This window comes from Helobdella robusta (genome assembly GCF_000326865.2).
Source record: "Helobdella robusta unplaced genomic scaffold HELROscaffold_27, whole genome shotgun sequence".
Taxonomy (NCBI): domain Eukaryota; kingdom Metazoa; phylum Annelida; class Clitellata; order Rhynchobdellida; family Glossiphoniidae; genus Helobdella; species Helobdella robusta.
The window spans coordinates 1,659,323-1,674,354 of record NW_008704392.1 but is presented as its reverse complement, the minus strand read 5'-3'; the positions used below and the strand labels follow the sequence as shown (position 1 = coordinate 1,674,354).

Sequence of the window (15,032 nt, the reverse complement as noted above, 5' to 3'; positions counted from 1 at the left end):
CATGTGTGTAGTATGAAAGATGTGTGTGTGTATGTGTGTGAGTATGTGTGTGTAAGAAAGAGAGAGAAAGAGAGAGAGAAAGAGAGAGAGAAAATAGAGAGAAAATAGAGAGAAAAGAGAAGAGAGAGAGACAACAACATAAACAACAACAAACCATAATTTCCTCATTTGACGCCTCACCCAAGTTAAACATTGTCGCAATGTTCTGTGCAACACCGTACAACTCACTCAGCGTTTTGCAACGACCCTGTAGAATCAATCAATCAATCAATCAATCAATCAATCAATCAATCAATCAATCAATCAATCAATCAATCAATCAATCAATCAATCAATCAATCAATCAATCAATCAATCAACCAATCAATCCTTTTATAAGTCATGTCAGCCAATTAAATAAATTAAACAATCCACTAACCAAACCACAAACCAGCCAACAAAAAAGTCAAAAGTCAACAATCATCAACCAACCAGCCAACCAACCAGCCAACAAATCACCCAACCAACCAATAACCCAACCAACCTTAGAAATACAAAGATCATCACAATCACCACTCCCCCTACTAAGCAAGACATTTTTTTCCAGTTTTAATTTTTCTTTTTCGGATAGTGCATCGAATGATAGCAGGTATCTGCAGTATATCTCGTAAAATCTTGATACTTTGTCACGTGCCTGTGGAAATTATTGGTTGCTTGGTCATTGATTGAGTGATTAATTGATTAATTGATTGAGTGATTAATTGATTAATTGATTGAAAGATTGATTGATTAATTGATTGATTGAAAAATTGATTGATTGATTGATTGATTGGTCAATTAATTAGTCAGTTGATTGAGTAAATGATTGATTTAATTAACCAACTGACTGACCAACTGACCAGCTGACTGACTGATTGATTACCCATTGGTTGATTAATTGATTGGTTGATTGATTGATTGGTCCACCAAATTATTATTGTTCTGTGTATAGCAACATGACAAACGAACAAACGAACAAACAAACAAACAAACCACGTGAGGCACTCTGATGTCACGGATGACGTCACACCAGGCCACCTCATCGATGACCTTCTGGAAACCTCCGTGGCTATTTATAGAATTGAGCAGGCTCGCAAGGTCAACTTCCACGCCCCCAATCTGATGGTGGTGATGATGATGAAAGTAATGATGATGATGATGATGACGGTGATGGTAATGATGATGACGATGATGATGTGAGAACAATGATGATGATTCAAATAATAACAACAAATACAACAACAACAACAATAATAATAATAAACTCACCAGCGGATGACTGGAGAAATTAGTTTTCTGTGAGTCAAGGTGATTAATGATGCTAGCCAACTTAACTGAATTCGAGCCCCATCTACGTAATTATAGTTAATTATAATAAAATTATAGCTAATTAAAATTAATTTATATATAATTATCATGCGAACATACCTTGCATTTGTTGCTAAAAAGAGTGTATAAACTCGTTTATTTTTTTTTTAAATTTATTCATTAATTCATTCCTTCCTCCATTAATTAATTTATTTTTGTATGCATTAATTCAAGCATTCATTCATTCATTCATTAAAACTAATGACCAACCTATTATAGAACCTATGTACGTACTGGTTGTGTGTAGTGTATCTGATGTGCTGAGGTGCATTGCAGTCGGCCTGTGCATTGGATGAATGAATGAATGAATGAATGAATGAATGAATGAATGAACAGAGAAATGGATGGAAAGATGGGTTTATGAATAAAAGAACGAATGAAAGTATAAATGAATTATTAGATAAATTAATTAATATATGAATGAATGAATGAATTAATAAAAAAAAACAAATTTATGCAAGTTTGTCTATATGTCTAAGTGTATAATGTATATTTATATTTATACTGGTTTGCATGCATGCATGCTTATTCATTTTATACATGACAAGAGACCTTGAAACATGCCGGTGGTTTAATAAGAGTAGCTGGTAGACCAGACGTTGACATACTATCAAATATACGCGAAATGTTGTAAAAATCTTCTGCCGACGCTGCTGAAGTGACTTCTATGTCATTAATTGTAGTTGTTGTAGCTGCTGCTGTTGAAGATGTTAATCCTTTAGATGTCAATAATGGCGGGTGTGTGTTCGTTGTTGATTTAATTGATGGTGACGTCATAAGTGTAGCCGTGGTGGTTGTAGTGGTCGCCACAGATGTTGTGGTGGTCACCACAGATGTCGTAGTTGTTGACGTAAGAATAGGTTGCGACATGTTCATAGAATCATTTATAACAGATGTATCTGATATCTTTGCAGCTGAATTTATGATATCATTGGTACTATCATTGTTGTTAACATCGCCAAATGTAAATGATTTACATTTTCTTTTATCCTTCTTAGTATCGTCGTCATCATCATCATGATCATCACCGTCATCGTTATCATAACTATCCTCATCATTACTATCACTAGTAATTGATATTCCGTTACAAGTAGTAGTAGTAGCAGCAGCGGTAGTAGTAGTAGCAGCGTGTTTAGTAGATTGACTATACTTCATGGGTGATAGTTCCTGAGACAACCTTCTTTGGATAGTTAGGAGGTGGTCCTTAGTGCTGGCCGCCGTCAGGGCTTTTGTGCTAGCCCGCAGACGATTTTTTAAAAGTGAATTAGGATCTAAAATAGGCAACGATGTGTTGGCGTTTGATTTTGTAGACGCTGTTGATCTGCTGTTGTTGTTGTTGTTGGTCGATCTGGAATGCTGTCGTTTTCTGGAAGATAATGTTGTTGTTGTTGATGGTTGTAACGGTGTTGAAGTTTTCGTTGCTGTTTTGTTGTTGTTATTGTTGTTGTGTCTGTGAGATGATAATGTTGTTGTTGTTGTTGGTGGTGGTGGCAGTTTTGAGGTGGATTTTGATTTTTCAAGTGTAAGTTTGTGTCTTGAGGTTCTGTTGTTGAAGCTGCTGCTGTTGTTGTTGTGTTTGTTGTTGCTGTTGTTGTTGTTGTTGTTGTGTTTGTTTCTATTATTTGACGTTAATAATTTGCTATTTTTCAACTCTCTTTTGATTTTATTTTCAGATGAGCATTTTATTTGTTTCAGCTGTGAAGGGCCGTCTGATGATGACTGCAGCTGCTGTTTGTTCTCTATCTGAAAAATGTTAACAAACAAATTATTAATGTTTAATTAAACTCTATTGAAATGTAATAGTAAATTTTTTATATAAAATAATAATTTTATTTGTTAATTTTATTTATTTTGTTTATTTATTAATTGATAATGAAAAAAAAACTCACAAGCTGTTGGGACAGACTCGATAGAAACATTCTGTCAGCTGGATGAATGAAAAATAACTTAAGATGCTTTTACCAAATAAAATGATAATAAGGATGATAGGTAACAAGATATTATATAATAATGACAAAATGATGGTGATGATGATAAGGTGATGATGAAAAGAATTAAGCCACTAATAAAACAAATGAATTTGTCATAATCTATTTAATTTAATTATAATTATTAAATAAATATTGGATTGTTAGATGAATTAATGGATTATATTATGATTAAAATAAATGAATGGCTAAGAAATGGAAAAATGAATAAATGGATGGGTGAATGAATGGGTGAATGAATGAATGTATGAATGAATGGATGAAAGAATAAGTAAAAAATTTAAATAATTTTTAAAAGCCCCACCCCCATAGCATAGTAGATCAATGAAATCTTCAGTGTTTACAATATTTTCAAGCAGTTTACCCCTTGGTTCGTATTCCAACTTAATTTTTTTCTTGGAGTCAAAGTTCATTTCATTGTGATGATGACCATCTTCATCCTCGTCATCGTTTTGGCTGTTGTGATCATTCGTTGTCGATTCCCCATTCACTACTGATGCAAATTTTTTTAGGGCTCGATATTTTAGGCCGGTTTGTGAGCACCTGGCAAAAGGAAACAATTAATAAATTGAGTTTTAAAATAATTTAATTTAATTCAGAGAGCAAACTTCACTAACGTTCTCCAGTCAGATGATGGTGGGCAATAATCAATAATTTCATTCATCTTCCTTTTCTAATTCTTTATCTTACTTTTTATAAATAATTAAAACATTTTAAATCTCAATAAACGAATGAACAAAAACAACAATTAATAATTAAATTAAATTATTAGAAACTAATCGTCAACAATTAAATCAAAAAACTAAGAAACTTTAAAAAAGCGTGTACACACTTATTAACGTGTACAACTTTATATGAGCGTACACTTATATATACATACATATTTACATAGATATATATTTATGTTGCGTTATAAATTTTTTATGTAAAATATATGTGTGTATGTATGTACATATACATATATAAATATATATATATATATATATATATGAGTTTGTTAGAAAGACTTTTTATATACTTATATCTAATTATATGTACACATAGGCATAAACATTATGTGTACATACTACATAGACATGAAATAGTAAACAAAGCACATTGTTCACAAAATTTGTTTACATACAAAGAAATGCATTTAAAGGTTAATTTAAGTATTTAATTTTCTGTGTTTTAGTTTTCTTTCTTCTATGGATAATTAGATTATTGGATTTGTTTATTGTATATATGCGTTGCTTTGATGAAAGTTATATGTAAAAATAAAACATTCTTGAAGATTTTTTTAAGTTATCTTTTAATTCATTCATTAATAAATAGCGCTATAAAAATGTCTCCAACTCAAATTTTTGTATCAAATGGTAAAAATTCTCCATTTTTGTTTACGTATTCAACTATTTTATTATATTTTTATTATTATTATCATCTAAATAGTTAAATATAGGATGAATTTGTGTTTCTAGAGTCAAAATCATTCAAAATACATCTCGATAATTATTTCTCTTGCAACCAACCAACGGAACTTTCACATTGGTATTTGACATCTTGCATGAAAAGACTGTCAGAAATGCAATTATTGTTGAAAATCACAACATACATATACAATGTCAAACGTACTATGACGTCATAATAATTTATGGTGTTTACCTGACCGGCCGCAGATTGTAAACAAGTTTATTAATAGAAAATTAACAATGCTACATTTAAAAATAGCAACATGTGTATTGTACTTGTGATTTATTAGAATGTTTATTTATTCATACTATATTTATTACCCATTGTCCCATGTAAATATGTTGTCAGCAAACATCGAGTATTTTTGGCCTTAATTCTAATACTCGCACGCACACACGCGCGCACACACGAACATTAATGTATGCGTTTTATGTTCATTATATTGTTAGCTATGATATAAGTTAACAATATAGTTAACAATGACAACACTATATACGTAGTTTTTATCATCTGCCATCATATGAGTAGCTAACAGTATCACCAGCTACCATCATCTCATCACGAGATTACGTTTAATCAGTAAATAATATTTGTAATTTCGAATGTTTTATGAATAAATCTACATCCTAAAATTTACCATAACTCATCATCTTAAATTTTCCTGGAATGCTTAGCTATCATTGAAACAATTTAACCTTGCTAAACTTGAATTCATTTTCTACTTTTTAAGAACAAACACAAAAATATTTTCGTCGTCTACTTATTTATTCAACTATAACTCACTCATTCATTCACTCACTCCACATCATCATCAGCACTCATGAAATACAAATTAATCGATGAGGTCTATATTATATCATTACATATTAATTAAACAAAAAAAAATCCTACTAGATCATTATTATCTCATAAATATTATAAAATAATTATTCCTTTATAATTATTAATTTCTTCTATATTTGCAAACTAAAAGTGATTCATAATATAGCAATAAGAACGAAATTGAATGAGTTGATAATAATTTATGAAAAAATTAATTATTACTGTCTATAAATCAGAAATGAATAATTAATTAATTAATCAATTAATTAATTAAAAGAAAGAACGAATAAAATAAGAATGAATAAATGAATGAACAAATAAATGAATGAACTAGTCCTGGGTGAAAAATTATTAAACATAAATGACACTGATACGCTTACAATTCAATACAATTTATGAAAAAACTATTAAATAATATTACAGTTGTAAAGATACAGATTACAACAAAACATCGTAAGTTTACTTATACTAAGTAATCATCACACACCACACACACACACGAACACAGCCAGCCAAAAGTATTAGCAGTAATAAAAGTAGTAGCATTATAGTAATATTTAGTAACGGTATTGTTGAACAGCTGAAAAACAAATATAATAGGAAAATTCGGTGATTTCAAAAGTGTATCACCAAGACAGCACAAACACATAAAAACGTAAGCACACACAACACACGCATAAAGAGTAGTCATGCTCATTTGAGAGGAAATACACATACAAAATTGTGAGATTCAACTGTGTGAGAGTCACACAGAAAAAAAAATACACACACACACACCAACTACAAACAGTTAACAAATATTGTAAGATTTTAAAAAATTTAAACCACAAAACATATACAATTGTTAATATGGGAAAAAATGGGATGACACCCACATCTACACACAGTAACGTACACATACATACACACAAACATGAGAAATTTTTCTTAAGAGATTCAGACATATATAAAATAGAAGTCACATGTATACCATTTGAAAAAAAAACTACAGAAAAATGTTCTCGACAAATAAAAGAAAAAATGTGAGAAAACTATCTAAAATAAAACTATAAAAATCTTCAGAATGATATACAATACACTGATGTGCTTTTTGTAGCCAACTAGTTGGATGTAAATTTACAATCTATATAATGTAACTTAGTAACATTAAGCTACTACTGGGTGTCTGTACTATTTTGAATATCAAATTATATCAGATTTCACTAATGTAAGTTTAGATTCTTAATTTTTGAGTATAATAAATCGCACTGGTAGATCAGCAACAAGCGAAATCAAACATCAGGTCATCGGGCAGCTCTTCAACTTTGTTCTTCTTAGTCTTATTTACATGGTGGTTTTGTTGCTGTTGGGTCTTTTTTGATTTCTTGCCGACAGTCGGTGAAGACTTGCAGTGCTGAAATTTTTTCGCTTTTAAAGTGGAGATTAACTTTTGGCTGTCGTCACTATTCTGCCCGTCATCCTCCTCATCCACAGTCGGGTTGTTGAGATTTGCAAAAATGTTGGCCTTCTCAGCTCTAGTTAATGGTGACGGTTTATAGAAAGACTCATCACTTGGGGTAATTTGTCGGTCAAGATCTTCACCACCTTCTCCCTCATCTTCCTCGGTCACTCCATTATCCAAGTAGAAACCTTTCCTGACCGGGTGAATATTTTCATCTTCATCTGTAAGTGAAGCTTCACTCGTGTAGTGCTCCTCAGCCGTCAGAGACATTGAATCTTGAATAACATATTCGTGAACTTTTACAATTTCTTTGAAGGTGGCATGTCGCTGGGATGATGACATGTGCCTGCACGACGGGTCCGTTTGGGACTTTTTAAGGATCGTTGTTAAGCAGGGCGAGTTGGGTGGTGTTGTGAGAATGCAAGACTCAACAGTCATCAGAGGGTCAGGTTCGTGAATGTTCTCTTTATTACACTGTTGATCTTGTTCTGTTTTCTCAACTTGCTCCTGACTTTTTGTGACTTTAGTTTTTTTAGAGTTTAAAATATTATTATTCTGATGCTCGTTCGTTGACTTGTGGTGAACGATGCGTCTGAACAGAGAAGAAAGTCGCTTCTTGGAACTCAGGAGTTGGCTATCCATTTTCATTTTCTCGTCCACAATAACGCTACTATTCTTTAAAATACTTTTTAACTTTTCATGAACTAGAACTGATCTGAAATAAGAAAAACAGAGAATTTTTAAAAAATAATAAAACCGAGACGCTTGAAAATCCAAATTTGAAAAATTAGCAAATTTTCACATGTCCATTCATTATTTTCAATTCACACCGATCATCATTTGAAATATAACAAATATAAAAATGAACAAAAATAGTTTATAGAAATGACTAACATGAGCTGCTTTAAAACTGTTTCTTGATTAACTTTATTCGAATTCATCTAACAACTGAAACGAACTTTAGAAGAGAAATTTCGTGAGCTTTGACGAAGATTTGATGACAACAATGAACGCATCTATCCTATATAAACATTTGCATTGCACGCGTCCTACTTTTCTGTTGCTATGCACACTTCACGTGCTGGCCTACCTTGACCTGAATAAAATTCAACCAATCAGATTCAAGCAGAAGTTGGGACACGTTCACTTCACGTGTTTTCCACTCTAGCGACATTTACCAAAAACTGCCTCATTAATATTTATCAGCTGGATGTTTATTTACACATTTGCTTTCTTTTGTTCTTATTATTTCTCGGAATTACGTGTAATTAATGTAACGATGGTGATGCAATTTCATTGTCTGTTAATGTAACATGCTTTTCACCTGTTCTGACATGTATATTCTCTCAAATAATTGCTTTATTCTTCTATTTTTCCGCGTCTAAATTGTAGGCCAACTTTTGAAACCGCCTTACCCATTTTTTAATCCAGATTTTTTCATCTGAAAATAGTCCTGAAATTTAGATACACTAACGTTGTAAGTAAAGTGATACAGATTTTGATAAAATATTTTGGTTCGTCTCTAAAAAATGGACGCATTAGCATGTAAACACCATCATTTTTTTTGTTGTAAAATGCCAACCAATTACTTTCAATTTCCCAATCCTGCTACGTGAAAGCGCCAAGCCTCCACTAACTTTTTACGTGCAGTATTGTTGTATTACAAGTATGTAGAGAAACATGCATAAACGTGCAGATAAATGTTAATAATCCACTATTTAATTAAATGTAGAATAACTTAGATAGGTCGTCTCGGCATCATCAGCACTTCCGATCAATTTGTGAAGTATGCACGTGATGAATGTACGTATCACACTTATATATATATTCACATCAACCGTTGTATTGTATGCATGAATGTCAAAATTAATACGCCATTAACCAATTAGCAGGTGCTTATCTTTGGACACAAGTGCTAATATGAAAAATACAAAAATAATTACTCCAGTAGAGTTGGCTCTCGGTGAAATCAGCTATTTTAGATCGTGCTATTATTAACTTAGCAATTATTAATTACAATTACAGAATGCATGTACTCACGTAAACGTCGCTGGCGATATTTGTGAAACAATCGTACAAAAATACAACTCACCTCACCTCGTTCTGGATTTAGAGAAATAGGCAGACGAATTTATTACGTTTTTTCCACATTTTTAAAAAATATTTATTCAATATTATTTGATATTTTCATTTAAAAACTAAGCTAGCAAAGACATCTAAATAGACGTTTAATTACGGTCGCCTTTATCTTTGTAAGAAAAAAAGCTCAAGAATTGTTTGTTGACCATTTGAGCCAAAAAACAATTCCAAATGAAAATAAATAAAGTTTTTGTACGTCATGCCTACCTAAACGACTGAGCCCAACTCAATTTTTAAGCATGCACTCTGAAACTTTACAATTGCAAACCAGTAAAATAGCAACACGCATGTCGACAATCCATTCACCTTCTCATGTCCAAAATTCTCCACGATCAATAGTGTTAATATATATATATATATATATATATATACATACCACAAGATGAATTCGTATATAAAATGTGCTAACATAAACGCTACATAAAATGTTTGGACGGAATTTAACCCAACTTCATAATAACTTGAGAATTATTTCTTGAAAGTCTTAATGAAAGATTTAAAATTTCCAGTCCTAACGCCATATATAAAAGGATTAATGCAGCTAGTTGAAAATCCAAACAATAAAAATAAATTCCACTCTTTAGTTAAAATACTAAAACCACAGCATTCGGCGTTAATCATGATGAAATACAACTCTGACGGCAACCAGAGAACCGTGAAAGTAACAGTTATGATCATCATCGTCTTCATAATGTTTATCTGGTTCTTATCATTATGATTAGTATCACTGTGACCAGTTTGACCTGACGTCGCATGTATTTTCGAGTTTCCCCTGACAACGAGAATGATGTTGGTGTAACAAAACACAAAAACAATTAATGGAATGACGTATACGGACAGGATGTAGTAGGATATGAACGCCGTACCGGCAGCTTTTGTAGGCCACATCGTGAACGGACTGCAGGTGTAATCCGAGAAATCTGCTGAAACATATGTCGTTGGCACATTCGTTATTAAGCCATCTAACCATATAAAAACGACGATAGCGTAACCGAACCAAGGTTTGTAATGATTTCGATGCCACAGTGAAAACCGTGTCACAATGAACCTTTCAATAGCGATGAACACCAAATTGAAAACTGAAGCATTGACACCGACCCACATGATGGCCTCACTTCCAAATAATAAACAGAACACTCTGTTCATCGTACCTCGTAACTTGACACCTGATAGTTTCCAGGCAAATGTTATAACCACAAATACCGATGCAAACAAATCACAGGCTAGTTGATTAACCACTAGAACATTGGTTTTGCTTGATTTTGATATGTAGTAGACGACAAACAGCACAAAACCATTAGCCACAGTACCAGTCACAGCAACAACTATTACAATAGATTTGATGATTTCATTGACTAACTCATCATCAGACGTGACTATTGTAGAAGTATTTGTGCTGTTCAGTGAATCTTCTGTAAAAATATTTCCATAAGAGATTGTGGCATTTTCCATTTTGGTGCTGTACAACCATTCAGATAATTGGCAACTGGCAACAACAATTTTCAGGGTAGTAACTTCATTAACAACCACAAAAACCCTCTTTTTTCACAAATATACATACTACAAATTCATCAAATAAACTACAACCGATCTCGTGTGAGATTTTTAAATACATGGAAAACACATTAACAAGGATAAATTAAGTCACGTTCCTTACTTACAACAAAGAAAAACCAGCACACAATGCAATGAGATGACCGTACAATAAAAATTAATGTCAGGCATAGGTATTTGCACATATAGCACACACCATTAAGTGCACTTTATGTCTGCCTGTGATCATAATTAATTTGATACCTATGGTTCTAGTTTTATCTTTTCTTTTGAAAAATTAAAACAAACAAAATGAAGATTTAAAAATACCATTTTCTTTTATTCAAAAAAGAATTTAATTAGTCATTTTTTGAAAGATCCTTGACTCTAAGCCTGCATAAAAAAATAACAGTACAATCATTAAACAAAGGATAAAATATTCAAGCATTTAGAATAAAAATTCCAAATAAAGAAAATGTCCTAATTAATTACTCAGTAATTAGAAAATTTTAAAATAACCTCAGGAATATCAATATCTCCTGAGTTGATTTTATCGATGATATCATGAGGATGGCTGCCTTCGACTGTGCATCCAACAGACTGGCAGGTACCTTAGGGTTGTATATATTTTAAAGTGTTTTAATTTTAATACATTAATCAATAAAATTCTAAATGAGAACAAATGAATCACTAACACAAAATAAAACTAACCTAGAACTTCTTTGACAGTTCCAGCCAAATTTTTAGCCATACTTCTTGCTTTCATGATCCTGGCAATGCCAATAATCTCCTCGATTGTCAAGTTTCCACTGTGCTTGACTTATTTGATAAGGATTAATGATAAATCATTAATTTAATAATTATTAAAATTGAAAACTGGCTAAGATTATATACAATTTAGTAATTTAAAACTTGTTGAAAAACCAATGCAAATATAGTTCAGTCAACAAATGACCAAGACATGCTGTATTTTAAATACACCAAATGCATCATTTATTATTCATTCAACTTTTATATATTATTTAGCCTAGTTAGTTTTGGTAAGTATGAAAAGTTATTCACAACAACAACAACACACGTTTAGACGACATTTTCCCCGAGATCGGGGGTTGCCGTTTGGCTACCTATGATGAAACCGAAATACCCCTCGACGCCATTCCATCATAAGTAATTTATTTGGCTAATTTTTACGCAGGACGCCCTTCACGCCACCACAATTATAAGCGGTGGGCCTAGCCTTTGATGATCCAACATCACTCACAAGGCAGTGAGGGTCAGTTTAATGTCATAACCAGGACACTATGAAAAGTTATTCAATGAGTAATAAATAACATTACCAAACAGAAAAATAGGAGATTGATTAAAAAATTCAACTTACTATTTTTCACTTTCTTTCTATCTCTTGGGGGTTCCTTCAGGGCCTTAATGATGAGAGAAGAAGCAGAAGGTATGACAGTAACTTGGGCCTGACGATTCTGAATTGTCAGCTGGACAGTCACCCTCAAGCCTTCCAATCTTGGGAAGCCTTTGCAATATCTTCACCAACCTTTTTTGGACTAAGACCCAAGGGACCAATTTTTGGGGCAAGAGCTGATGTGGCACCAACTTCACCACCGACGGCCCTTAAACATACTGACGAACATTAAAATATACAAATGTAATTAAATTTTTAATAATAAAATGAAAACAAGGTAACAACTCGTAAATGATCATTTTTTGGCAATGCTAAATTTTTACAAATACTTTTAACTTAGCCACAATTTTTGTAAAAATAATACACAAATCATGAAAAAAATCTTTGAAAGTAAACAAATATCACGAATGCACATAAACATGCAACATTACCTAGCACGAGACCGAAGGGACCTTAAAAGTAGATTTATTCAACAAAAAACATAAAAAATCTTAACAAACCAATTTTAATTTCAGAAGGATCAAATTTGGGACCCATTTTAAATTTCTTTCAGACTTTCAATCTTTCAAACGCTGGATGGTTACGGATTGCAACCTACCAGATAGGTTACGTTTGATGAAAAAGAAAGGGAAGCCGGAAAATAAACAAGTTATTAATTACCAAAAACTCTAAAGTGCAAAAGTGGCAGAATAGCTGATTTTTAAAGAAGATGTCAAATTAATGTTATACGCATACTTATAGTACGTATATGGACGTTAACTAACGCTTATCAAGTAATGGATAATAATTTATTTGCAATAATCATATTTAATGGTGATTATGTTATGATTCAGAGTGGTCCTGTCAAGGGTTCTGCACAGAATATAGATTAATTCATTAAAACTAAAACCCGCATTATTAAGAAAAAATTGAATATGAAAAAAAACAAACAAAAAGAAATAAAACCAACATTTGATGTCAGAATTCTATGAGATGATAGAATATTTTTCTAATTGCCTATTACGTTAAATCTGAATGTAGCACATAACGTGTTAATTTATTACTACGTTTAGCTGAATAATAATATCCAAATTTTACTTTTACAAAAATGTATGCTTGGCGGCCCAGTAGTGAAATGTTTAAAACTCCTTGCACTTCTGGGAGACTAGAGCCTCAAGCGGATAAATTTCCAAAACTCTGCGAAACTGCGGATTTTGTGGTTTGCGGATTTTGTTTGTGCGGTTTGCCGAGGATGCGGATTCAAGTGCGTTATTTAAAAAACCGCCCGCAAAACTAAATTTTCAATTTTTAAAAATTTTCAGATTAAAAAATTTTGTTTTTAACTTTGTTCGCATATCTGTACGTGTGCGAGAATGTATGCGTATTTTGTGGCCATAGCTGAGTCTCTCTGGGGTCCATGTTGATGAAGCCAAGCGAGCAGCTTCTACTAATTACTTCAGCAGATTTGAATAAATAAAGTTAGTTGGCTTAATTACGAAATTGCATGGATTTTAACAAACAACTAAAACTTAATATAAACTTGACTTAATATGTTTAAAACATTATACTTAAATCGAATTATGTAATTTGAAATAATTTTTGTCAATTTAAATGAAACGATTGCTCTTTGTTTCGAAAACACGGTGGCTGACTTACCGCTTAACAAAGCAATAAGTTAGCTTACTTACGAAACTGCAATTCATTAAAATTGACAAAAATTATTTCAAATTACATAATTCAAGGTTTATTGGTTAATTAGTTGATTGTTTAGTTAAATGATTGAATGATTGTTTGGTCAGTTGATTTGATTCAGCGGTTGATTAATTGATTTATTTGTTGGTTGACTGGTTAATTGATAGTACAATAACAAACAGTATCTTATTGAACAAAGTAGTATCATAAAATGAATAATGATACTTTTTGTTAAAATTTGAAAAATTCTCAATTTGATTTCATTGCGATGTCGACGATGATGATCGTGACTGACTAATTAAAAAATATCAAATTAAACTTAGAAAAATAGGATGGGCAAATGATGTCATATTACTAGTAGTTATCAATCAATGGTAGTTATTAAACTGTCTGTTAGTGAATTAGCTGGTGTAAATAAAAGTTATATTCAACTCCTACCAAATAAATTTGACCAAATATCATCCGTAGGCAAAACTAAATAAAGAAATAGAAATAGATAGTGGTTATAATTATAATACATTTATAATGATATATTTACACATTCAAATTGTACAATTGTGTTATGTTGTAGTCTCAAATTATTTTGAATTCTCTCAGAAAAATTTAAACTGTTTACTATATAGGCCTACTAGTTACTTTTGCTATCAATCAATCAATCAATCAATCAATCAATCAATCAATCAATCAATCAATCAATCAATCAATCAATCAATCAATCAATCAATCAATCAATCAATCAATCAATCAATCAATCAATCAATCAATCAATCAATCAATCAATCAATCAATCAATCAATCAATCAATCAATCAATCAATCAATCAATCAATCAATCAATCAATCAATCAATCAATCAATCAATCAATCAATCAATCAATCAATCAATCAATCAATCAATCAATCAATCAATCAATCAATCAATCAATCAATCAATCAATCAATCAATCAATCAATCAATCAATCAATCAATCAATCAATCAATCAATCAATCAACCAACCAACCAACCAACCAACCAACCAACCAACCAACCAACCAATCAATCAATCAATCAATCAATCAATCAATCAATCAATCAATCAATCAATCAATCAATCAATCAATCAATTAGCTTATAAAGCGCTATTTCCGCGATGTTCAACAGCGCTCCTCAATGAATTTTGAAAACAGATGGGTCTTGAGATCCGCTCGA

The 15,032-nt window shown here is 31.8% G+C and overlaps 4 protein-coding genes across 4 annotated transcripts; 1 reads left to right on the top strand and 3 right to left on the bottom strand.

Annotated features, from left to right (window-relative positions):
* Positions 1-5,204: 5,204 nt before the first annotated feature.
* Positions 5,205-6,560, top strand: HELRODRAFT_152402 (hypothetical protein; the record flags this gene model as incomplete). Its single annotated transcript, XM_009020313.1, has 3 exons — positions 5,205-5,255; positions 6,280-6,368; positions 6,389-6,560. Coding segments are annotated over 3 exons (312 nt in total), but the record flags the coding sequence as incomplete, so codon positions are not given.
* A 340-nt stretch (positions 6,561-6,900) lies between these two features.
* On the bottom strand, positions 6,901-8,060 carry HELRODRAFT_192029 (hypothetical protein; the record flags this gene model as incomplete). The annotated part of the gene is made up of 2 exons (XM_009020312.1): positions 7,981-8,060; positions 6,901-7,801 (listed from the first exon to the last, which is right to left on the bottom strand). Exons 1-2 carry the CDS (start codon positions 8,025-8,027, stop codon positions 6,901-6,903), a joined length of 948 nt encoding a protein of 315 aa, XP_009018560.1. The 5' UTR covers positions 8,028-8,060.
* Positions 8,061-9,693: 1,633 nt separating this feature from the next.
* HELRODRAFT_80277 (hypothetical protein) lies at positions 9,694-10,371 on the bottom strand (the record flags this gene model as incomplete). Its single annotated transcript, XM_009020311.1, has 1 exon — positions 9,694-10,371. One exon carries the CDS (start codon positions 10,369-10,371, stop codon positions 9,694-9,696), a length of 678 nt encoding a protein of 225 aa, XP_009018559.1.
* An 879-nt stretch (positions 10,372-11,250) lies between these two features.
* HELRODRAFT_157124 (hypothetical protein) lies at positions 11,251-12,709 on the bottom strand (the record flags this gene model as incomplete). Its single annotated transcript, XM_009020310.1, has 5 exons — positions 11,251-11,369; positions 11,470-11,577; positions 12,137-12,283; positions 12,361-12,390; positions 12,673-12,709. 5 exons carry the CDS (start codon positions 12,707-12,709, stop codon positions 11,251-11,253), a joined length of 441 nt encoding a protein of 146 aa, XP_009018558.1.
* Between the last annotated feature and the right edge of the window lie 2,323 nt (positions 12,710-15,032).